The sequence below is a fragment of the Rhinoderma darwinii genome, chromosome 1, assembly GCF_050947455.1.
Source record: "Rhinoderma darwinii isolate aRhiDar2 chromosome 1, aRhiDar2.hap1, whole genome shotgun sequence".
Classification (NCBI taxonomy): Eukaryota; Metazoa; Chordata; class Amphibia; order Anura; family Rhinodermatidae; genus Rhinoderma; species Rhinoderma darwinii.
The window spans coordinates 654390183-654414134 of NC_134687.1; the positions used below are offsets into that span (position 1 = coordinate 654390183).

The following is a 23952-nucleotide window of genomic DNA, read 5'->3' on the forward strand; positions in this document are numbered from 1 at the left end:
TACCTACGCCACTTCATCTCCAAGCAACATGATGACTGGGTGCAGCTGCTTCGGTGGGCTGAGTTCTCATATAATAATCACACCATCGAATCCACAAGGAATACACCGTCCTTCATTGTCTACGGCCAACACCCACGAATTCCTCTCCCGATGCCCGATACGTCCGAGGTACCAGAAGATGACTCTGCTTTTAGAGACTTCTTGCAGATCTGGCAGCAGACTCGATCCCCCATCCTACTGGCAGTTGACCGCATGAAACGGAAGGCTGAAACAAGGAGAAGAGAAGCTCCTCAATTTCTCCCCGACACGAAGGTCTGGCTGTCCTCTAGGAATATCCGACTATGGGCGCCATCATACAAATTTGCTCCCAGGTTCCTCGTACCCTTCGAGATCCTACAGCAGATCAACCCTGTCGCCTGCAAGCTTCGGCTGCCTCCTACCCTCCAGATCCCCAACTCCTTCCATGTCTCCCTCCTGAACCGCTATACCAAGACTCCTAGCCCTGCAGTTGCCTGAAGCGGTCCTTCAGACACCTTTGAGGTTAAGGAGATCCTGGACACTAAAAATGTAAGAGGAAGAACCTTTTATTTAGTAGATTGGAAGGGGTTTGGTCCAGAAGAGAGGTCCTGGGAGCCAGAAGAGAATCTGAATGCTCCTACCCTCATTAAGAGGTTTCTCTCTCGTTCTGGACCCAAGAGGAGGGGGAATACTGTAACGTCCTTGGTCGCTGACCACGAACTCCTTCCATCCAGTCGACGCCTTTTTCTCCAGAGAGGTCTGCACATACGGCCGTCCTGTTACACAGTGACCACCAGGGTGCGCTCGCGAGCGCAGCCCAGACTTAAGAAGCCAAAGCGCATGCAGGTGGGAGATTGAGCTGATTGCTCCCAGAGCACCCTGGGCTATAAGAAGGGCTGTGCCCCTTCCTCCTATGACTGAGAGTTGTTTGTCATACGCAAAGTTTGTCTATGCAAATGGTCTCCTAGTGTTTTACAGTTCCCAGTGTTCCCCGTACCTGTATCCTGTGCTATCCTGGTCAGGTGCCGTGCTGAGCTGTAGTCGTGCTGTGCTATATTCCACGCCTGTCCTGCTACTCCATGCCTGACATCTACCTGCTGCCTAGTCCCAGCCGAGCCTGCCTTGATACTGTCCGAGCAGCCACAGGTACATTATACGAACTATAGACTGTGACCTGCGCCCCTTTGGCCAGCTGCCATATCGTTAAGGCAGTATGGCTCAGTGGGTCCACGAACCCAACGTGACAGTGTCTCTCTCTTTTTGCAGCAGCTCCTTCCTTCACCCTCTCCATAACGTTCTATGGTCAGTAGCTGTAACCTGATCTCTTAGTGTAAAGACCCCTGTGTGTGGATTTGATCAGTTAATTCAGAGCAGAAGTGAGAGAGAAAGGAAAGGAGTCTGAGAAGTGGAGGAAATTATTTTTGTCTGTAATAAGGTAATTACCAAGTTTCTTGTCTTCACTTATACTATGATTTGATTTATGGGGAATATATGTAAGCGCGAGTTAGTCTGCAAGGAACCTCTAAAGTCACTTTCTAAATTCATTATTACTTACCTGTGGCAACACCTGAAATTTCCTCCTCCACTACACTCTTACACGGTTGATCGTCCCTCACTTGCTCTTCTTCTGCTTCTTCCTCCGCTGTAATATTAGTCAGATCTTCCCCCTGATTTCACATATGTAACAATTCAGTACAATAACACAGAGAGTGCGAAGAATCTAACAGATCAACATAAGAATACCAAAATCTATGACCGCAGGACTAAAAAGCTCCACACACCCCTATATAGATCTGGTATAGAGCTCAGCTTCATCTACCTGATGGGTCTCTGGGACATTGTGATTTTCCTCTGGACAGTCCTGGGAATACAGAGGACTGGGACATCTCTCTGGTGGATTTCTGATACTGGATCCATCTGTAGGAAACACACAGTGACTGAATACATGACTACTGTATATCTGTCTATATATCACACACTTCTCTCAACACCTGTATTTCCATGTTTATTTTTGGAGCGTAAACTATAGTATTTGGGTGCTCACCAACTATGCTTGGGTCCTAGCTAGCACTTGGTAGTTCGTAGGCCTGGTGTGGCCGATGGGCAAATGAGATCCAATTGCCTCGCAGGGGAAAGACGGCTTTTTACTCCGCTATCATTTTCAACGTACACACTTGTAAGCGGCAGGGCACATCTATTTTAAGAGTGCCCTGCTAGACCAAAAAAATGCCAAGGCGTTACCTGCTTATTAGCCGCTTAAGCCATAGCCTTTTATTTTTAATGCTTCACAGTAATGCTCACCAAAATCAGTTGTGCAGCAGGCTCAACACTAGGATAAGTTTGTTTGTGAATTCAGGTAGGGTCTGTGACCGCTGCTCCACCCTGCAGGCCTCTAGCATCAGTACAACTTACCAGAGGAAGAGCTCAGATCGACCCTGAAATTCGTTGTACGTTCCTAATAAATCTTTTTATACCAATCTACACAACGGTGAAAGCGACCATTCTATTCCTGCTTTCTTCCGATCGCTCCGGATGTCTTACATAGTTATTTGAAGCCTTGCTGTCTGCGGGACGAGTCGTGTATTTTTTTTAGGAATCATTTTCGGTTAAATACATCCTGGGGCTATCTCTTCCCCAGGTAAGTGATGCACACGCACCCGGCCATCAGACCAGGTCAACTACTATTGTTCCATGGTCCAGTTCTGATGCATGTGCCCATTGTAGGCAGGACCGGTGTTAGGGGGGGAAAACTGGGCAATTTCCCAGGGCCCTCATCCTCTTAGGGCCTACTATAGCAGCCACAGCAGCTGTTACAGGGCCCGAGGCATGAGGGGGCCCGCGCCACCCTGCAAATATTTATGGGCCGGACGGCATGAGCCCCCTTATGCAAGGTGGCGTCGCTAGCACCGGAAGTGCCCCACTGCTAGCGACAGCCACATTCAATTATATCTGTATCCTCAGGATGCAGATACAATTGAATACTATAGGCTGCAGGCCATGTTAGGCCTGCAGCCTATAAGGCGCTGCAAATTCTCCCTGCGCAGGCACGCGTGATGACGTCACTGCATCAAACTGGCCTGCGCAAGCGTCAAACCCGTAGGCTGTGCAACGCTCCATCAGTGGCGGGAACAAGGTCAAACTTTTTTGTTTTTGGGGAGGCTGTATGGCACAATATACAAGGGGGCCTGTGTGGCACTATATACAAAGGAGAGGGCTGTGTGGCACTATACAGTGGTCTGGGCCGGAAGGACAAAAAAACGGAAAGTGAACAACCAATCAGACATCACCTGTGAGTCACTGGATATAAATGTGCTGTAATCACTAATATCGTCAGCAGAGCTCCTGTGTATATCTGGAATCTACCACTATCTGGTCACTACATGGAGGTAATATTGGTCTTTCTGTAAAGGTTTTTATTCAGTAACAGTATGGGGGTATTATTCAGTCACATTGTGGTTCTGGTGTGGCAGTATTATTTGGACCTTATATTTTATTATTATTGGCAATATTGGTCTTATAATAGTGAGTTGTTTTCAGTAATATGTAAAGGGGTTTTCCAGTCAATAAAAATTGATGGTCTATCCTTAGGATAGGTCATCAATAGCTGATGGGTCGGGGTCCGAATACTGCCGATCAACTGTTTTGTAGGGGCCGCAGGGCTCGTACCAGCGCAGCTTCCCCTTCATTTCTTCTTGCTCACTGTGAATCTTCGACATGCATTTAGTGGTGATTCACAGGTATTGCAGCCTTTTCCCCCATTGAAGTGAATAGTGAATGTTTCAGATTTCACTTTACGGGACTAATATTTAGTGGCATAACCATGGTTTCGGAGACCTGCTTGACATCTGTAATAATTCACTGTATTTTAACGATATATATTGTGCTCCCACAAATATGAACATTTGAAAATTCACTGAAGTGATAAATGAGTAAAATGTATAATTTTTATTTCATAGCTATCTAAAAACAGGGGTATAATCACCACTGTGAAAAGCCCAACCGTGTATTTAAAAACGTATTAAACAGAATACTCCCAGTCCTAGTTCGTTTGCGAACCCTTTGTGACTGGGTATGTAAACAGAGATATCAAAATATGGAATCAGCGTAGAACATTGGTAAAGCAGTGGTTTGGACCCTCGTTCACACAGGAGCCTGCGTTAACCGCACCAGATTCTCCCAATGTACAGATGCACAACAATGCCACTGCCCCCTACGCAAAATTCCCTCACTTCACCCGACCCTACGCGTTTCTATACTTATCATCAGGGGTCTGTCAGTCTGGCCAGGATGCCAGCGATATTTCTTCAGCAGCAGGTATTCTACTGCACAACACGGAAGCATGCACGCATAGATGTCAGCGGCATGCTTCACTCTGGGACTGAGTCACTATGAACTGAATACTCCGCCCCCTGGCTCCGGCAGCATACATCAAACAGCCAATCACACTGGCCCAGCACATCCGTGATGCTCAACCATGTGACTCCCGGCTGTCAGCTGACATACCCGGAAGTAACAATGTAAACAACACAGAGCATGCAGACTCAATGGGAGGCTGTAGAAGTATCTGTTTGCTACACAGAGCCTCATGCTATTCAAGGATGGAGTATAAGGGTATGTGCACACGAGGGCATTACGTCCGTAATTGACGGACGTATTTCGGCCGCAAGTCCCGGACCGAACACAGTTCAGGGAGCCGGGCTCCTAGCATCATAGTTATGTACGATGCTAGGAGTCCCTGCCTCGCTGCCGGACAACTGTCCCATACTGAAAACATGATTACAGTACGGGACAGTTGTCCCGCAGCGAGGCAGGGACTCCTAGCATCGTACATAACTATGATGCTAGGAGCCCGGCTCCCTGCACTGTGTTCGGTCCGGTACTTTCGGCCGAAATACGTCCGTCAATTACGGACGTAATGCCCTCGTGTGCACATACCCTAACACTATTAGGTTGGATATATGTTGCGGATCAGCTCTGGACCGCAATTGGACTACCACGATAGGAGCACCTACCCTGAAAATACATAATATATTGATGGAAGAACGACGTAATTGTAAACCTCACTTAAAACATTTGACACACTCCTGGACTCAATTGCCATACCTGCTACTTATTGATTGATATATTACAAGTGACTGCACTGGGGCTAGAAATGCATTACCCAGAGGACCAAAAAAAGCCCTATGACTTGATATGGATTGTATATTAAATAAAACAGGTATAATTTGTTTGCTCGTTTAAACCTTCAGGATGTACGCAAGCCAGTCTGTAGATCCATTGGGCCTCTTTACGCAGAATGAGGTTATCCCAATCCCCTCCCGTTTAGGAGGACGTACCAATTCAATTGCTTGAAATTTTAAACATTCTGCCCTGCCTTGATGTTTTGCATGCACATGTTTTGATATGGAAGTATCTCTTTCATTTGTAACATCTCCAACATGTTCCCTAATCCGGCGCCGAAACTGCCGTATCGTCTTGCCCACGTAATTCAGTGGGCACGGACATGTGATTAAATAGACAACTCCAGCCGTTTTGCAGTTCACAAAATCTCAGATATCATACTCAACCTTCGTGGTAACACTTTTGAATTTTTTTCCACTTTGAATGAAATCACAGGCTCTACAACTACCACATCTGTGTGTACCCGGTATCTGCCTATCTAACCAAGTACCCTTTTGGATTATTGGATCAAAACAACTCTGCATCACCCTATCCCTGATGTTTTTACCTCTACGGAACGTGACTGAAGATAACACAATGGCCTCCCATTGAGTCCGCATGCTCTGTGTTGTTCACATTGTTACTTCCGGGTATGTCAGCTGACAGCCGGGAGTCACATGGTTGAGCATCACGGATGTGCTGGGCCAGTGTGATTGGCTGTTTGATGTATGCTGCCGGAGCCAGGGGGCGGAGTATTCAGTTCATAGTGACTCAGAGTGAAGCAATTTTGATATCTCTGTTTACATACCCAGTCACAAAGGGTTCGCAAACGAACTAGGACTGGGAGTATTCTGTTTAATACGTTTTTAAATACACGATTGGGCTTTTCACAGTGGTGATTGTACCCCTGTTTTTAGATAGCTATGAAACAAAAATTATACATTTTACTCATTTATCACTTCAGTGAATTTTCTGCTTGACATCTGTGTTGCATCGAGTCTACCTACTTCTGGCCCCTCTGAACAGGTATTCCAGTCCAGGAAGATTGGACATCATTCCACATTTCTGCATTTTTGAGTTTTGCCTCAAACCGCATTTTTTGGCACCCCACAACTTCTCTATGGGATTGAGGTCAGGACATTGGGCTGTGCTGGCCACTCCATTACCTCAATCCGGTTTGTCTGTAACCAAGATGATGTTTTTGGTGTGTTTTGGGTCATTTTCGTGTTGAAACAGGACGGGGTGCCCTGAGGACATTTTTTTTCCAGGTGTGTCCGAAAAGGTTGGGAAACTGTGGCGTACAGGATGTACAAAAATTGTTTTGAGAAAAGACAGAAAACTGATAAAAACAAGGATTACACCCCTTCAGGAATTTTGAGGCAGATTTTGAGTTGACAGCGTAATTTCACTCCAAAGAAGCGCCGTAGGTTTTTCTGCTTCCTATTAATTTCAATTGGAGGTCAGAGGTGGAAACCACTTGAAGACCATCAGCCCCACTCACAGTAAAATGACCATCAACCCGTCATTTAAAGATGCCCCCTGCAGATCGTGCCACACAGCCCCCTTGTAGGTAGTGCCACACAGCCCCCTTGTAGGTAGTGCCACACAGCCCTCTTGTAGGTAGTGCCACACAGCCCTCTTGTAGGTAGCATCCCCTCTCACGTACATAGCACCACTGCAGCTCCCTGAAGGAGCGGAACCCCCCCCCCTGTGGCCGGGGATTCTGCTCTAGGACGGAGCGCTTGATGTTTCTGTCCATATATGGACAGTGACATCAGGGGCAACTCCTGAAGAAGAATCCCCGTCCACAGCGTTGCCAACGCATTGACCGGGGATTCCACTCCAGTAGTAGCTCCTGACGTATCTGTCCATTTATGGATAGTGATGTTAGGGGCTATCCATATGTAATATGTGAGGAGTACATCAGGGTATATGTAAGATGTGAGGAGTACATCAGGGTATATGTAATATGTGAGGAGTACATCAGGGTATATGTAATATGTGAGGAGTACATCAGGGTATATGTAATATGTGAGGAGTACATCAGGGTATATGTAATATGTGAGGAGTACATCAGGGTATATGTAATATGTGAGGAGTACATCAGGGTATATGTAATATGTGAGGAGTACATCAGGGTATATGTAATATGTGAGGAGAACATCAGGGTATATGTAATATGTGAGGAGAACATTAGGGTATATGTAATATGTGAGGAGTACATCAGGGTATATGTAATCTGTGCGGAGTACATCAGGGTATAATAAGAGGGTATAATGGGGTAAATAATACAATTCTCCATAGATGTGTGTTACGCAGTGAAGCAATCCTTTATGCACAGGCCGGTATCGCACTGATAAATGGTGTCCTTACTTATCCCCTTTCGGTCCACACTCTGCACCTTTGTAGTTTGGGTAATTTTGCTGTGAAAGTGTTGTCCTGGTATAATACGGGCGCCCTCGCTTCCAGTAGACATGTCTGTGCCCTTCTCTTCCTGGTTCCCGAATATTAGGGCCTTGATAATCTCCTCTTGAAACAAAAGAAATGTTCCCCTCGGGCCTGAACATCTGAATATTTTTTCATCCCCGACTTACAGAAGCCATAACGGATGTATTTTTTCATAGACGTAGTGCTACGAGGACAGTTTACTGGGACCATTTGTTTTTAAGCAAACTGATCAAAAACTAGCAATTCCTTTTTTTATTAATGCGGCGATCACCGTTCTGTATAAATTATATAACTTTATTCTGCGGTCAGTACGATTATGGCGATACCAAATTTATATCGTTTTTATTTGTTTTACTACTTTTACAGAATAAATTTTTTTTTAAATAAAAATATGTTTCTGGGTTGTCAAATTCTGAGGCATAACTTTTTTGCTTTTCAGTTGACGGAGCTGTGAGAAGGCTTATTTTTGGCAGGACGAGCTCTAGTCCTTAGTGGTAACATTTTTGGGTACAGGTGAATTTTTGATCCCTTTTTATTCGATTCTATTTCTTTGTGAGGCAAGGTGATCGCCGTGCGTTATAAATGGCATGTTAACTCTAGTCGGCGGGTCAGTACGATTCCCGCGATAGAAAATTTATATACTTTTATGTAACTTTTTGCACAATAAAATAACTTTTTTGTGTCGCCATGTCCCGAGTACCATAACTTTTTAATTTTTTCCGTTGGAGGAGCAGTATGAGGTCTGTTTTTTGAAGGACGAGCCATAGTTTTTATTGATCACTTTTTATTGACTTTAGTTTTGGCCTGTATTCTAAAACGCTATTTTAATACATTGCAGTACCTATGAAGTGAAATGCATTAAAATGGTCAGTTTTACACGGACAACAAGTCTATTAGGCTCCGCCTCTGGCATGGCCTATTGGGCTTCCATATAGGGCAGACCTAGAGGTTATTGTATTGCAGGCCTTTAGTTGCCATAGCAACCATCTGCCGATCGGCTACAAACCACTTAAATACCGCGGTTGCTATTGACCACAGCATCTAAGGGGTTATTGGTGGGGATCGGAGCTAGCTCTGGTGTCGGCTGTAATATACAGGTGAGCTTCTGAGCCCGCGTCATCAGCTTGCCATACCTGTATGACAGAATGTGGCAACAACTTCCTGCTCATACAGTTAAACATTTGTGAACTCCTTCTTGACATTTGTTGCATCTCAAACATGGTACAAGGAATATGTAATATTCGGAGGTTATATTTTACCTTTAAAGGGTATTTTCAGATGTTGCAGTCGAGGTGAACAAGAGACCGCAAAAAAAAAAAAGTTTTGCTGTGGTTTTTGATACGGTTGTGATTTTTACAGGTAAAACTGCAACCGCATAGGAAACCAAAGAAAATCGCAGTAAAAACGCTCGCGTTTTTTTAATGTATTTTATTTATTTTTTGGTGCGGTTTCAACCGCAATGGTTTGTATACACCCCAATACTAATAATGTTCTCTACAGTTTACTGCAGCAATTCCCAACCGGGTTGCCGTGAGAACCCTCCAGGGGTGCCACAACACTCCCCTAATTTGCTGCTAAAATAAGTGAAATCCCCGACGCTCTGGCCGGGGATTCTGCTCCTATTGGGAGCCCCTGACATCACTGTAGGGACATCAGGGGCTCCCTGAGGGAACGGAATCCCTGGCCAGATCGTTGCCTGCGCTCTGGCCGAGAAATCCACTCCTACAGTGAGCCCCGGACATCACTGTCCATATATAGATAGTGATGTCAGGGGCTCCTCCTGGAGTGGATTCCCCGGCCACAGCGTGGCCGATGCTCTGGCTGGGAATTTGACTCCTAGAGGGAGCCCCAATGATGCTGTCTATAGGAGTGGGGGTAGCACTATCTACAGGGGGGGTGGCCCTATCTTCAAAGAGGGTGTGGCACTATCTACATGGGCACTATATACAGGGGACACTGTGGCCCTACCTACATGAGCAGTGTGTGTGGCACTACCTACATGGGAACTGTGGCACAATGTGGGCACTATTTGAGGACTGCCACTAAGGGGACGTTATACTGTATGGGTGCAGATGTGGGGAGATTATACTGTATGGGGGCAGTTATAGGGACATTATACTGTAGTGGGGCAGCTATAGGGGCATTATACTATAAGGGGGGCAGCTATAGTGCATTATACTGTACGAGGAAGCTATGGGGAATTATACTGTATTGAGGCAGCTATGGGGGCAGTATAGTGTATGGGGGCATTATACTGTACGAGGTAGCTATGGGGCATTATACTGTATTGGGGCAGCTATAGGGCCATTATACTTTATGGAGCAGCTATGGGGGAATAATACTGTATGGGGGCAGCTATAGGGCCATTATACTGTATGGGGCAGCTATAGGGACATTATACTGTATTGGGACAGGTAGTTTACATTTTTATTTGTGCCAGTGAGGAACTTTATAGTAGTGTCAAATGAGGTAATAAAATTCACAGGCAAAAATAACCTCTTCCCAACATCTGCTGTATATGTATGACGGAAGCCGGAAGGGAAAGTATAGAGTGGGTTCACGGGCTGAGCCTGCTCCAAAAGCTGCATGTGTCAGTTGTATGTTACAGCCCACACTTGCACTTTTTGCAGCACCCCAAGTATACCTATCTATATGTGTGGTGCCCGTACTCTGCTTGTTTCGTAGCCCACACATCACGGCAACAAACGGGATCGGAGATAACTCTGATCCCGCTCATTTAACCCCTTAGATGCCGTGGTCAATAGTGACCGCAGCATCTAAGCCGTTAGAAAGAGGGGGGAGCACTTTGCCCCCTCCCACACGATTGCGGAGTGCCAATGGTTGTCATGGCACCCTAGGGAGACTAAAAAAAATAATAATAAAAGGAAAACACAGTTAACCCTTTAAAGAGAACCTGTCATCTTCCCCAAAAACTGCAGCTGACACTTGATTGCAGGCGCCTCACAGATTGACAATTTTTATTTTTTTCTTCTAGCCCCAACCGCTGCGGAGATATTGGTGCCGTAAGTTTTGGTGCTCGATATGCAAATGAGGCCTTTGTCAAGTGGGTGGGTAACACCTGTCACTTGATAAGGGGTAACCGCCCACTTGATAGTCAAAGGCCTCATTTCCATATTAGACACTAGAACTAACGGCCCCGATATCTCTGGAACTATGGGAGCTGCAGGAAAAAATAAAAAGCATCAAAATCTGTGAGGCGCCTGCATTCTAACTGAGATGTCAACTGCAGTATGACGTGCCCATACGTTATGGTGCAGAGGGAGAATTATGGAGCAGGCTCACGTGCTGAGCCTACTCCATACACTGCGGGTGTCAGCTGTGTATTACAGCTGACACCCGGGACTAACGGCCAGGAACAGCGACCGCTGAAAACTTTATGTAACTATTTTAAACACTTTTATCAAATAAAACTACAGCGCTGGAACCGGAAGGACCCCAGGAATAAGGGGAAGTATATTGTTAAAAAACGAAACCTTGACACCTCCTGATTCCCTTTCTACATTCATTATTACTTACCTGTGGTAACACCTCCTGGAATTTCCTCCTCCACTTCACTCTTACACGGGTGATCGCCCCTCATCCGCTCTTCTTCTTCTTCATCCTCCATACTAATATTAGTGAGATCTTCCCCCTGATATCACATATGTAACAATTCAGTACAATACAGCAGAGAGGGCGAAGAATCCACCAGATCAACATAAGAAACCACCAAAATCTATGACCACATCTATGACCGCAGGACCAAAAAGCTCCACACCCCCCTATATAGATCTGGTATAGAGCTCAGCTTCATCTACCTGATGATTCTCTGGGACATTGTGATTTTCCTCTGGACAGTCCTGGGAATACAGAGGACTGGGACATCTCTCTGGTGGATTTCTCCTACTGGATCCATCTGTAGGAAACACACAGTGACTGAATACATGACTACTGTATATCTCTCTATATATCACACACTTCTCTCTACACTTCTATGTTTACTGATCAGAGCCGAAATTACAATGTTGAGGTCCTCACCACCTGTGTCGATGTTCCTGCACCTTGTAAGCCACAGGCCTAAAGTAGACTGTGGCCTACCAGAGTGAACGGCGGGGCGCTGACATATACCTGCTCCGCCATAGTATTTAACTGTATCTGCGTTCTGTGGACGTGGATACACATGAAAGTAGCGGGACACAGGGCTCCTCTATTTTAAGAGTTCCCTTCTAATAAAATAAAAAAAAGTATTAGGGCATTGCATGCTTATTAGCATCTTAAAGGCTGTGTACACCTTTATAGTCAATATTTTTATATATATATATATATTTGTTTCAGGTGATTAAAAACTTATTTTTAAATTGAGTTTTAGTAAAAACATTTTTTTTTCCAGTTTCTACGATACAGTCGCTATGTCTCCTCTATACACAGAAGCGGGATCATTCGCTATCAGCCGAATCCGTAAGTGAAGTGAACTGACGACTCGGCAGAGAGCGGGTCCTGTGTATCCGTGTTCATCACCTTAGATTCGATGGTAATTATTGTGATCCTGTGTGTTAAAAAAAACAGGACCCGCTCTCAGCCGAGTCGTCAGTTCCCTTGATCCAGCTCCTGTGTATAGAGGAGACATAAAGGCTGCATCGTAAAAACAAAAAAAATAAACAAAAGCTGCCTAGAATAAGGTGTACATCGTCTTTAAGGACCGAACCATTTCTGGCTTCAACCAATTACCGCCGCAGCCAGTTTTGACTTATTTAAGAGAGAACCGTTTCTCAAATCTGACGGGTCACTTTAAGGGTATGTGCACACGGGGCGGATTAGCTGCAGATTTTCTGCAATGGATTTTATTGCGGGAAGTCTGCAGCGTATTACAGTAGCATTAATGACAAGGTGTATAAAAGAAACTCCTTTCCGGGGCACTCCTGTGCTGGTGCTCAGATAAATTTGTAGTCGGCTTTCAAAGAATAGGAATTTCTTCACACAAGCGTATAAAAGCGAATACTAATGTGACGCGCTTCACCCTCGTACTGAGGTCTTCATCAGGCAGATAACATCACTAAAAATCTCATCCTAATAAACACCCCGGCTTCATTGCTTAACGCCCAATTCTAGTGTACAGATACAGATCGTGAACACAAATTACCCCAAAAATTGTTTTATTAAAAGAAACAAAATGAATATTTCCTTTTTATTATCAAAACATAAATATAAAATAAAATGAAACTGTTCAATACAAACAAAATTTTAAAAGACCCTCCCACAATGAACCTTTACCCCTTACACTTCAATTGGGTATTTCTTTTTTAGTGATGTTATCTGCCTGATGAAGACCTCAGTACGAGGGTGAAGCGCGTCACATTAGTATTCGCTTTTATACGCTTGTGTGAAGAAATTCCTATTCTTTGAAAGCCGACTACAAATTTATCTGAGCACCAGCACAGGAGCGCCCCAGAAAGGAGTTTCTTTTATACACCTTGCCGTTTATTACCCGTCTACGGGAGGACCTGCAGCATTGGAGCTACACACCCAGAGTCAACTCCGGAGACCTGCACACTATGCCGACATCGGGGTCAGATTAAACCCGACACGTTCTAAAGTGGAGCTGTGACAATGATCCTGCACAACTACACCGGGTGAGTCTACCTAGATCCTGCACAACTCCACCGGGTGAGTCTACCTAGATCCTGCACAACTCCACCGGGTGAGTCTACCCAGATCCTGCACAACTCCACCGGGTGAGTCTACCCAGATCCTGCACAACTCCACCGGGTGAGTCTACCCAGATCCTGCACAACTCCACCGGGTGAGTCTACCCAGATCCTGCACAACTCCACCGGGTGAGTCTACCCAGATCCTGCACAACTCCACCGGGTGAGTCTACCCAGATCCTGCACAACTCCACCGGGTGAGTCTACCCAGATCCTGCACAACTCCACCGGGTGAGTCTACCCAGATCCTGCACAACTCCACCGGGTGAGTCTACCCAGATCCTGCACAACTCCACCGGGTGAGTCTACCCAGATCCTGCACAACTCCACCGGGTGAGTCTAACTAGATCCTGCACAACTCCACCGGGTGAGTCTACCTAGATCCTGCACAACTCCACCGGGTGAGTCTACCCAGATCCTGCACAACTCCACCGGGTGAGTCTACCCAGATCCTGCACAACTCCACCGGGTGAGTCTACCCAGATCCTGCACAACTCCACCGGGTGAGTCTACCCAGATCCTGCACAACTCCACCGGGTGAGTCTACCTAGATCCTGCACAACTCCACCGGGTGAGTCTACCCAGATCCTGCACAACTCCACCGGGTGAGTCTACCTAGATCCTGCACAACTCCACCGGGTGAGTCTACCTAGATCCTGCACAACTCCACCGGGTGAGTCTACCTATATCCTGCACAACTCCACCGCGTGAGTCCACCTAGATCCTGCACAACTCCACCGGGTGAGTCCACCTAGATCCTGCACAACTCCACCAGGTGAGTCTACCTAGACCCTGCACAACTCCACCAGGTGAGTCCACCTAGACCCTGCACAACTCCACCAGGTGAGTCCACCTAGATCCTGCACAACTGAACCAGGTGAGTCCACCTAGATCCTGCACAACTCCACCGGGTGAGTCTACCTAGATCCTGCACAACTCCACCGGGTGAGTCTACCAAGATCCTGCACAACTCCACCGGGTGAGTCTACCTAGATCCTGCACAACTCCACCAGGTGAGTCTACCTAGATCCTGCACAACTCCACCAGGTGAGTCTACCTAGATCCTGCACAACTCCACCAGGTGAATCTACCTAGATCCTGCACAACTCCACCAGGTGAGCCTTCCTAGATCCTGCACAACTCCACCGGGTGAGTCTACCTAGATTCCCTGCATATATATCGTACATATCCCTAAATGTTATTACCTCACAGGAACGCCATTTTCTTTTCTTTTGTTTTTTTTATTTTTTTTATGAGTACCAGAAATCTGGATGAGATTTCAACAGATCTCATACACACACTACGGAAAATACACAGAAAAGAAGTGCGGTGCCGATTCTCAATCAACAACACGTCAATATATCTTGTGAAAATGCTGCAGAAAATCCGGTCGGACATTCTGCATTGTTTACGCCGTGTGTGGACGTAACATAAGTGGGAATAAGATTTCACTAATCCAAGTCACTGTGAGATAAAGACACAAGTCCATCAAGTCCGACCGTGTTGATCTAGAGGAAGACAACCCCGCCCCCCCCATGAGGTGGATGACAATTGTCTCATTAGGGAAAAACATATATCTGTCTCCTCTCACCTTGTGACGTGCGCGGCCGGTAGTCCTCCATCATGACCTCCTCGTACAGATCCTTGTGTCCCTCTAGATACTCCCACTCCTCCATGGAGAAATAGACAGCGACATCCTGACACCTTATGGGAACCTGACACACACAATGACACAGTCATTACCCAGACACCTCCAGTGCTGTTACTGTAGAATTTCCCAGCATTCCCAGCAGTGTCACCTCTCCAGTTAGCAGCTCAGTCATCTTGTAGATCAGTTCTAAGATCTTCTTCTCATGTATCCAGGAGTGAGGGGGAGGCTCTGTGATGGGGCTCTGACTACTGCTCCATCCTCCTGACTCATGGATGATGGGAGTCGTACAGTCACCCGATGTCTTCTTAACTATTGTGTACTCCTGTGTATGGAGAGAGACACTTAGAGAACTGAACACAGTATTCCCCCCTCAGTAGAGAGAGGGAGATTGTGACCCCGCTGTATAGAGCTCTAGTGACCCCACATCTGTAATACTGGAGACCTCACCTACAAAAAGACATTGAGAAAATAGAACGAGGCCAAAACTAAAAAGGAAATAATATTGGGGGGACTAGATGGACCATGTGCTCTCCTCCTGCCGTCATCTTCTATGTTTCTATATAGAGGTCATCCTGATCCTCCTGGTTCCTTGTCATTCTCATTGCTCTACAACATTACTATTGCTGCATTGGTGACATGACACATAACTGACCATATTGGTGGCTGATCTTCAGCTTTTCTGCTGGTGGCTTCTTGACGTCACTTGGAAGGTCTGGATGCTGTTATACAGGACACTGGATTCTTCCTATTATGTATTGTCCCTTCCCTATGTGTGACTTGTTCTATAATGTAGAAAAGTTTACCTCTCCGCTCAACAGGTAGATGATCTCCAAGGTGAAGTCGAATATTCTTCTGCTCATCTCATTCCTGTCCTTGTCCATCCTTGGTGGGTCATTCAGGAGAAGGAACGTTGTGGAGGAGAAGATGAGAAAACTGGAGGAACTGGAGGATCTAGTACTGCAGACGTCTTTATGAAGAGAAGATGGAAATCATACAGGGGACAACATCATGTGTGACATACAGAACCTCACTTATTCATCATTGAGAGAAACATCTTCTCAGAGCCGTCACCACATGGAATAAAGGGGTATTCCCAACACAGACATTTCTCCCCAGGATATGCCAGAAACGTCTGATAGATGCGGCTCCACCTCTGGCCGTGCTCGGCTGTTTCTGGACCTCCTATACAAGTGAATGGAGAGAGTAGTGCACATATGTGGTCACCTCTCCATTCATTCTCCACCTGGATATAGTCATCACCTCACCAGGCGGGTCGGGGGACCCCCGTTCTCCGCATAGAGGTGGGACCCCCATATATCAGACATTTATGGCCTATCTCTCAGGTGAGAAGAGTAAAATGAAGACATTCCCCCCCATACAATGAAGACCTGACTCCTGACAACCTGACACATGGCGGATACTGGGGAGACATTGCGGACATCTCACAAGACGTGGTGCACACTATGCAGTCAGTGTTTGATATGAGGTGTGAGGTTCTGCAGCAGCTGAGGTGACATTGATGACATCTGACAAGACGTGGTGTACGGGTAAAGTTTTTAGTCATGTACAAAAAATAAACACCATAAAACATAACAAAAAAAGTCAGAATCACTGTTTTTTAGTCGCTCTACAAAAAAAAAAACAGTTATAAAGTGATCAAAATCTACAGATCATCCACCAGAAAACAAAACGTTATAGATCGGAGAAGATAGAGGGAGAAAAACAGAACTAGAACCTGGCCTGGTGGTTAAGGGGTTAACCTGCGGTGCGGATTATAAACACGCAGGATATCGGATTTATACCGCGGATTCGCGCCGCATTTGTTGCAGAATTTCCCCATTAAGTTCAATAGGAAAGTCAAGTTCCGCAACAAACGCCATTGTTCCCAGAATCCTCTGCGGCTCCACCGCGTGTTCACAGCAACGCTGCAGGTCACATATATAAAATAGAAGGCGTCATGTGACCCCTGCAGCCAATCACAGGCTGGAGAGGTCACATGTCATTATAGGGGTCACCTGGACATAGCCGGAAGAGCAGGGACGTGTTGCTATGGTAACGCTGGGAGAGGTGAGGATCGGCCTTGCTGTATTTCTGTAGTAGATATTCGGGGGGATTATACGGCCACCATTTGGGGTGAATATTCGGGGTGATTTCCTGGCGTGTTGAGGGTCGTATTCGCTACGTGTGAACATTCCCTTAAACCGCACGGTGAACGACATTAACAAGAAATGTATAAAAGTCAGTGAATAAGTTGTATGTCCCGAATATTACGTCATTACAAAACACGACTCGTCCCACAAACCATCCGACCACTACAAAGACCAGAAATAACCACTTACCCCAAAGAGGCCGGCACTGGAGGGGTTAAATCCCGGCTAGGAGTCCAGTGGGCGGGGTCACTCAATGATTGACAGCTCTCTGTATACACACTCATACAGGGGTGACTGATAACAGAGAGAACACCCGACCAGCGCTGCTCTCTACCGCATACACGGCAATAGCTGAAGGACCTGTGATGACGTCACCACCACGTGACCGGGCGGAGCTTATCAATGGAGAGGAGACGTGGTGGATAAAGGACCTGTGTTATTAAAATCACGTGACCCTGCATCAGAAGGAGGAGGAGTTTAGAAGTGGGAATAATGAGCGATGAATGAAGGATCTGTGAAGAGGATCACATGACATGAGGGGCAGATCTCTGTGAGGGAGCGGGGCTCCTGCGCTGTGTGAAGGTGATGATCACGTGACGAGAGGGGGCGGGGCTCTGATGGGGCAGAGCTCCTATGCTGTGTAAAGTGATGATGATCACGTGACATGAGGGGAGGACCTCTGTGAGGGGTCGGGGCTATGCCTTCTCTCACTGATAAGCCCCGCTCCTCCTCACTCGGTCACGTGGTGGTGGTGGCGTCGTCATTACAGGTCCTTCAGCTGTTGCTGTGTATGAGGTGGAGCAGCGCTGGTCGCGTGTACATGACTTCCGGTTACCGCTGTTGTTTAGTGGACTCTGTTAGTAGTAAGGTAAGGTTACATACGGTCATTTTTGTGCGGTTTTGGTGCGTTTGTTTGGCACAGTGTTGTACATAATTTAGTAGGTAATGTGCAGCCAGTGACCGCAGAGGTGAAATGAGGGGACAGGTAGATTTATCCCCTGCAGCAGAGGTGAGAATGGGTAGGAGGGTGCAATAGTGTTAGGGTATGTGCACACACACTAATTACGTCCGTAATTGACGGACGTATTTCGGCCGCAAGTCCCAGACCGAACACAGTGCAGGGAGCCGGGCTCCTAGCATCATACTTCTGTACGACGCTAGGAGTCCCTGCCTCGCTGCAGGACAACTGTCCCGTACTGAAAACATGATTACAGTACGGGACAGTTGTCCTGCAGCGAGGCAGGGACTCCTAGCATCGTACATAAGTATGATGCTAGGAGCCCGGCTCCCTGCAGTGTGTTCAATCCGGTACTTGCGGCCGAAATACGTCCGTCAATTACGGACGTAATGCCCTCGTGTGCACATACCCTTAGGCCTCATTCACACGGCAGGGTTTCCCGGCCGGGTGCCGGCCGTTCATAAATCGGCCGGCACCCGGCTGCATTAGGAATAATAGACCCCTAATGGGGCTATTCACACGACCGACTTTTTGACGGGCCGGGTAAACCGGCCATCAAAAAATAGGACATGCTCTATCTTCGCCCGGGTACCCGGCCGCCCGGCTCCCATAGAAGTCTATGGGGCTGGGTATTACACGACCATCACCGGGATGTGTCCCGAGTGATGGCCGGGTTTTCCGTCGCTTGCGCTCTATCTCCTCCTCACAGCGCAGAGTGCATGTGAGGAGGAGGAGTTGATGCCATTCTGACGAATGGCTGTGCGCTGTACACTGTGAGGGTGTACAGCAGGTGGAGGGAGCGCTGCGCTGGCTCCCTTCCCCTGCTTGTTTTAAAAGCACCCTGGCCCGGCGACACCTTCCATGGCGCCGCTAGCAGCTGCTGCGGCTGCTACTACTGTAGCGACGCCACTATAGCAGAGCGGGGAGGTATCTCCCCGCTCTGCTATGTGCTAGCCGCGCTTTAGCTCCTTGAAGGAGCGGAATCCCCGTGTTTTCGGGGATTCCGCTCCTGGACAGAGCGCTTGATGTCTCTGTCCATATCTGGGCAGTGACATCAGGGGAAACTCCTGAAGCGGAATCCACGAACACATGGGGATTCCCCTTCAGGAGTTGCCGCTGATGTCACTGTCCGGATCTGCCCGGCACGGATGCATAACTTTATGCAAACCGGCCGGGCAGAAAGGCCGATTTTACCGGCCGACACTCGGGCTCGGGAACGACCCGGTCGTGTGAATCCCGCCTTAGATGGGAAGCCACAGAGGAGGATGGTGGAGCAGTCTAGACAGTGGATGATGAGGGCATATGTACTGGCATTTATGTGTGTACGAGGGTGAGGAAAGACCGACTTCTAGAGGGTGAGGAAAGACCGACTTCTAGAGGGGGAGGAGAGACCAACTTCTAGAGGGGGAGGAAAGAGGGACTTGGAGGGGGGGAGGAGAGACGGACCTGTGGAGGGGGGGGGAGGAGAGACGGACCTGTGGAGGGGGGGGGAGGAGAGACGGACCTGTGGAGGGAGGGGGGAGGAGAGACGGACCTGTGGAGGGGGGGGGGGAGGAGAGACGGACCTGTGGAGGGGGGGGGGGAGGAGAGACGGACCTGTGGAGGGGGGGGGAGGAGAGACGGACCTGTGGAGGGGGGGGGGAGGAGAGACGGACCTGTGGAGGGGGGGGGAGGAGAGACGGACCTGTGGAGGGGGGGGGGGAGGAGAGACGGACCTGTGGAGGGGGGGGGGAGGAGAGACGGACCTGTGGAGGGGGGGGGGAGGAGAGACGGACCTGTGGAGGGGGGGGGGAGGAGAGACGGACCTGTGGAGGGGGGGGGGAGGAGAGACGGACCTGTGGAGGGGGGGGGGAGGAGAGACGGACCTGTGGAGGGGGGGGGGGAGGAGAGACGGACCTGTGGAGGGGGGGGGGAGGAGAGACGGACCTGTGGAGGGGGGGGGGAGGAGAGACGGACCTGTGGAGGGGGGGGGGAGGAGAGACGGACCTGTGGAGGGGGGGGGGAGGAGAGACGGACCTGTGGAGGGGGGGGGGAGGAGAGACGGACCTGTGGAGGGGGGGGGGAGGAGAGACGGACCTGTGGAGGGGGGGGGGGAGGAGAGACGGACCTGTGGAGGGGGGGGGGAGGAGAGACGGACCTGTGGAGGGGGGGGGGAGGAGAGACGGACCTGTGGAGGGGGGGGGAGGAGAGACGGACCTGTGGAGGGGGGGGGGAGGAGAGACGGACCTGTGGAGGGGGGGGGGAGGAGAGACGGACCTGTGGAGGGGGGGGGGAGGAGAGGCGGACCTGTGGAGGGGGGGAGGAGAGGCGGACCTGTGGAGGGTTTATGAGGTGGAGGCAGCAAGAAATAGGAAGCGCTTGTCTGTTCTGTGTGACATTGAAGCGTAACTAAACGTTCAATGAACTTTCTATTTTCTAGCAGCATGTGTAATATAAATATATTTTGTAATATACTTTATTCATGAATTTGGGCCCCTTTTTGTGTTGTGTTTTAAATGGCCACTCTGACACTTTTCTACCACATTTTATTTCTTGTATTTCTCCTGTGCTAGCAGAAATTTGTAAGCCATTTGAATGTATCAGTGTACGAATTCTGCTGTCTGAGTACAGGTGGGTGGTGGCCCCATCCTGACGTCAGGAAGGTCTCTGGCCTCTATACACTACACAGTTCATGGAAGAGACTGTGCACTGGTCTCTGTGATTCTCCCGGGCAAAGTGTCTCCGGACACTGTAATCTGAGCTGCTAATCAGCATCAGATAAGACTAGGACTGCTCCGTCCACCTCCCCTCAAAGCACCCTGCCGTCCTGTCTTATCTTCCCTGCACTTGCCAGGGAAAGTGAAAAGATTTAAAGTGACATAATAGCGTTTTGTTGTTTTTTTGCGAAAGATTAGCTACACTTTAAAGAGGCTCTGTCACCAGATTTTGCAACCCCTATCTGCTATTGCAGCAGATAGGCGCTGCAATGTAGATTACAGTAACGTTTTTATTTTTAAAAAACGAGCATTTTTGGCCAAGTTATGACCATTTTTGTAATTATGCAAATGAGGCTTGCAAAAGTCCAAGTGGGTGTGTTTAAAAGTAAAAGTCCAAGTGGGCGTGTATTAGGTGCGTACATCGGGGTGTTTTTAATACTTTTACTAGCTGGGCGCTGTGAAGAGAAGTAACATCCTCTTCTCTTCAGAACGCCCAGCTTGTGACAGTGCAGATCTGTGACGTCACTCACAGGTCCTGCATCGTGACGGCCACATCGGCAAAAGAGGCTACAGTTGATTCTGCAGCAGCATCAGCGTTTGCAGGTAAGATCGACTTACCGCTATAGCAGCCGTAGCGGCCGCTACGGGGCCCATGCCACCTGCCGGCACAGGCCCCACCCCCCCATGGCCGGAGGCTCCGCTAGCCGCTGCTATGGCTGCTACAGCGCGACGCCACTGATGGGGTTGTTCCTACAAAAGACATATATCCCCTATCCACAGGATAAGGGATACATGTGGGAAGCCCAGCGATGAGGAGAAAGGGGGACCGAAAGTCCCCTGAAGTTCTCCATGACAAACCTCGGACTTCCGGGGGCTGTCTGCAGCTCCATTAGAAATTACTTGCGCACCGGTCGTGACCAGCGCTCCTTTCATTTTTTATTGAACTGCGCAGACTCCGGAAGTCCGAGGTTTGTCATGGAGAACTTTGGGGGACTTTCGGTCCCCCGTTCTCCATATCGCTGCTTGCGATCACACATGTATCCCCTATCCTGTGGATAGGGGGATGCATGTCTTTTGCAGGATAAACTATAGGCCGTTTTTTTTTATGTGGGGGGGGGGGCTATATGGCGATATCTGCAGGGGGGTCTGTGTATGGCGTTATTTACAGGGGGGATTTTGGGCTGTGTATGGTGTTCTCTACAGGGGGCTGTGTATGGTGCTATCTATAGGGGGGCGCTGTGTGGTTGAATCTATAGGGAGGCACTATCTACAAGGGGGGGGGGGGTTGTGTGATACCCAGTGGAGGGGGGGGGGTCCCAGTCAAAAGTTTGCTATGGGGCCCAGTCTTTCCTAGTTACGCCGGCTACCTCTACCATTCTCCGCACAAAGTATAAGTGGCTGTGTGTCTGGCGCTATATCCCATATCCCCGGGGGGGGCTGTATCTGGCGCTATGTCCAGGGGGCGGGTTGTGTCTCCCCCTCACTCCTGGATACATGAGAAGAAGATTTTAGAACTGATCTACAAGATGACTGAGCTGCTGACTGGAGAGGTGACACTGCTGGGAATGCTGGGAAATTCTACAGTAACAGCACTGGAGGTGTCTGGGTGATGACTGTATCATTGTGTGTGTCAGGTTCCTATAAGGTGTCAGGATGTCACTGTCTATTTCTCCATGGAGGAGTGGGAGTATCTAGAAGGACACAAGGATCTGTACGAGGAGGTCATGATGGAGAACTACCGGCCGCGCACATCACAAGGTGAGAAGAGGCAGATATGTTTTTCCCCTAATGAGGCAATTGTCATCCACCTCATGGGGGAGGGGGGTTTGTCTTCCTCTGGATCAACACGGTCGGACTTGATGGACTTGTGTCTTTATCTCACAGTGACTTGGATTAGTGAAATCTTATTCCCACTTATGTTACGTCCACACACGGCGTAAACAATGCAGAATGTCCGACCGGATTTTCTGCAGCATTTTCACAAGATATATTGACGTGTTGTTGATTGAGAATCAGCACCGCACTTCTTTTCTGTGTATTTTTAGCAGTGTGTGGATGAGATCTGTTGAAATCTCATCCAGATTTCTGCTACTCATTAAAAAAACAAGAGATGAAAATGGCGTTCCTGTAAGGTAATAACATTTAGGGATATGTACGATATATATGCAGGGAATCTAGTTAGACTCACCTGGTGGAGTTGTGCAGGATCTAGGTAGACTCACCTGGTGGAGTTGTGCAGGATCTAGGTGGACTCACCTGGAGGAGTTGTGCAGGAGGGCCGGTCTCTATGAACCATTGTTAGTGTCTGTCAATCAGGTGTAGAAAATAACGAGGGGCTGCGCTCCTGGATGGGATGTTCAGGTGCTGTGAGGGTTCGGGTTGGATATCCCACAAATTGTATAGAAAAACAACCCGAGCACTCAGTGGTAAAGATGAACGTAGAGATAAACGTGGATTTTTCTAAATGCTTTTATTTCCAAAGTATAAATTGTTTATTGTGAAACAGGCGATTATTTTAGGATGTTTCGGCCTATCCCAGGCCTCTGTCACAATGGCTTTAGTGATATAAAGAAAATCTATATATCAGTATTACATACATATAATGAATAGTGGCTCATGTTGGCATAGGTATGATACAGAGGTATGACACAAACTGACGTCAATGTAACATAGAGTCAGGCCTCGTTTACACGAGCGTGTGCGTTTTGCGCGCGCAAAAAACGCAGCGATTTGCGCGCGTTTGTATGGCGTATGCACTGCGTATACGCAGCCTTGTTGCGTTTTAAACGCGCGCACGCCAAGCGTTTGCATCGCGCGTAAAAAACGCAGAGGGGATTAGTGGGACGCCCGCCTACAAATAGGCCAGCTGGCCCAACCCCTGCTTGCTGGTAGAAATCTGTTTGCAAGCTTATTTCCGCCTCTGCAGAAACCACAGTGTTTGTTTTTCCCTTCAAATTGGAATCGCTTTGACACCCAACTATTATGGCTTCGCCAGCACTGGCGCGTGTGCTTCTTCTCTGGATGATCTCACGTCGGTTTGGCCTGCGCCGACACATGCTGCAGCACCACACGCCTGGAAGAAGTCGCATTTGGGTTCACCCACTTGTGGCCCAACGTACAATAAAAGGGCATTTCCATACCCTGTTTGAGGACTTACGCCGGCATC

The 23952-nt window shown here is 48.1% G+C and overlaps 1 protein-coding gene across 1 annotated transcript in view; it reads right to left on the reverse strand.

Annotated features, from left to right (window-relative positions):
* The window catches only part of LOC142663947 (uncharacterized), a 40451-nt gene extending 25151 nt beyond the window's left edge, over positions 1-15300 (reverse strand). The window contains exons 1-6 of the mRNA XM_075842805.1: positions 15131-15300; positions 14923-15046; positions 11445-11542; positions 11164-11278; positions 1838-1935; positions 1574-1685 (exon numbers count right to left, since the gene is read on the reverse strand). Coding sequence (XP_075698920.1) covers positions 1574-1685; positions 1838-1935; positions 11164-11278; positions 11445-11542; positions 14923-15046; positions 15131-15154 — 571 coding nt within the window. The 5' untranslated portion in view covers positions 15155-15300. The remainder of the gene's footprint in view (positions 1-1573; positions 1686-1837; positions 1936-11163; positions 11279-11444; positions 11543-14922; positions 15047-15130) is intronic.
* Positions 15301-23952: the final 8652 nt, after the last annotated feature.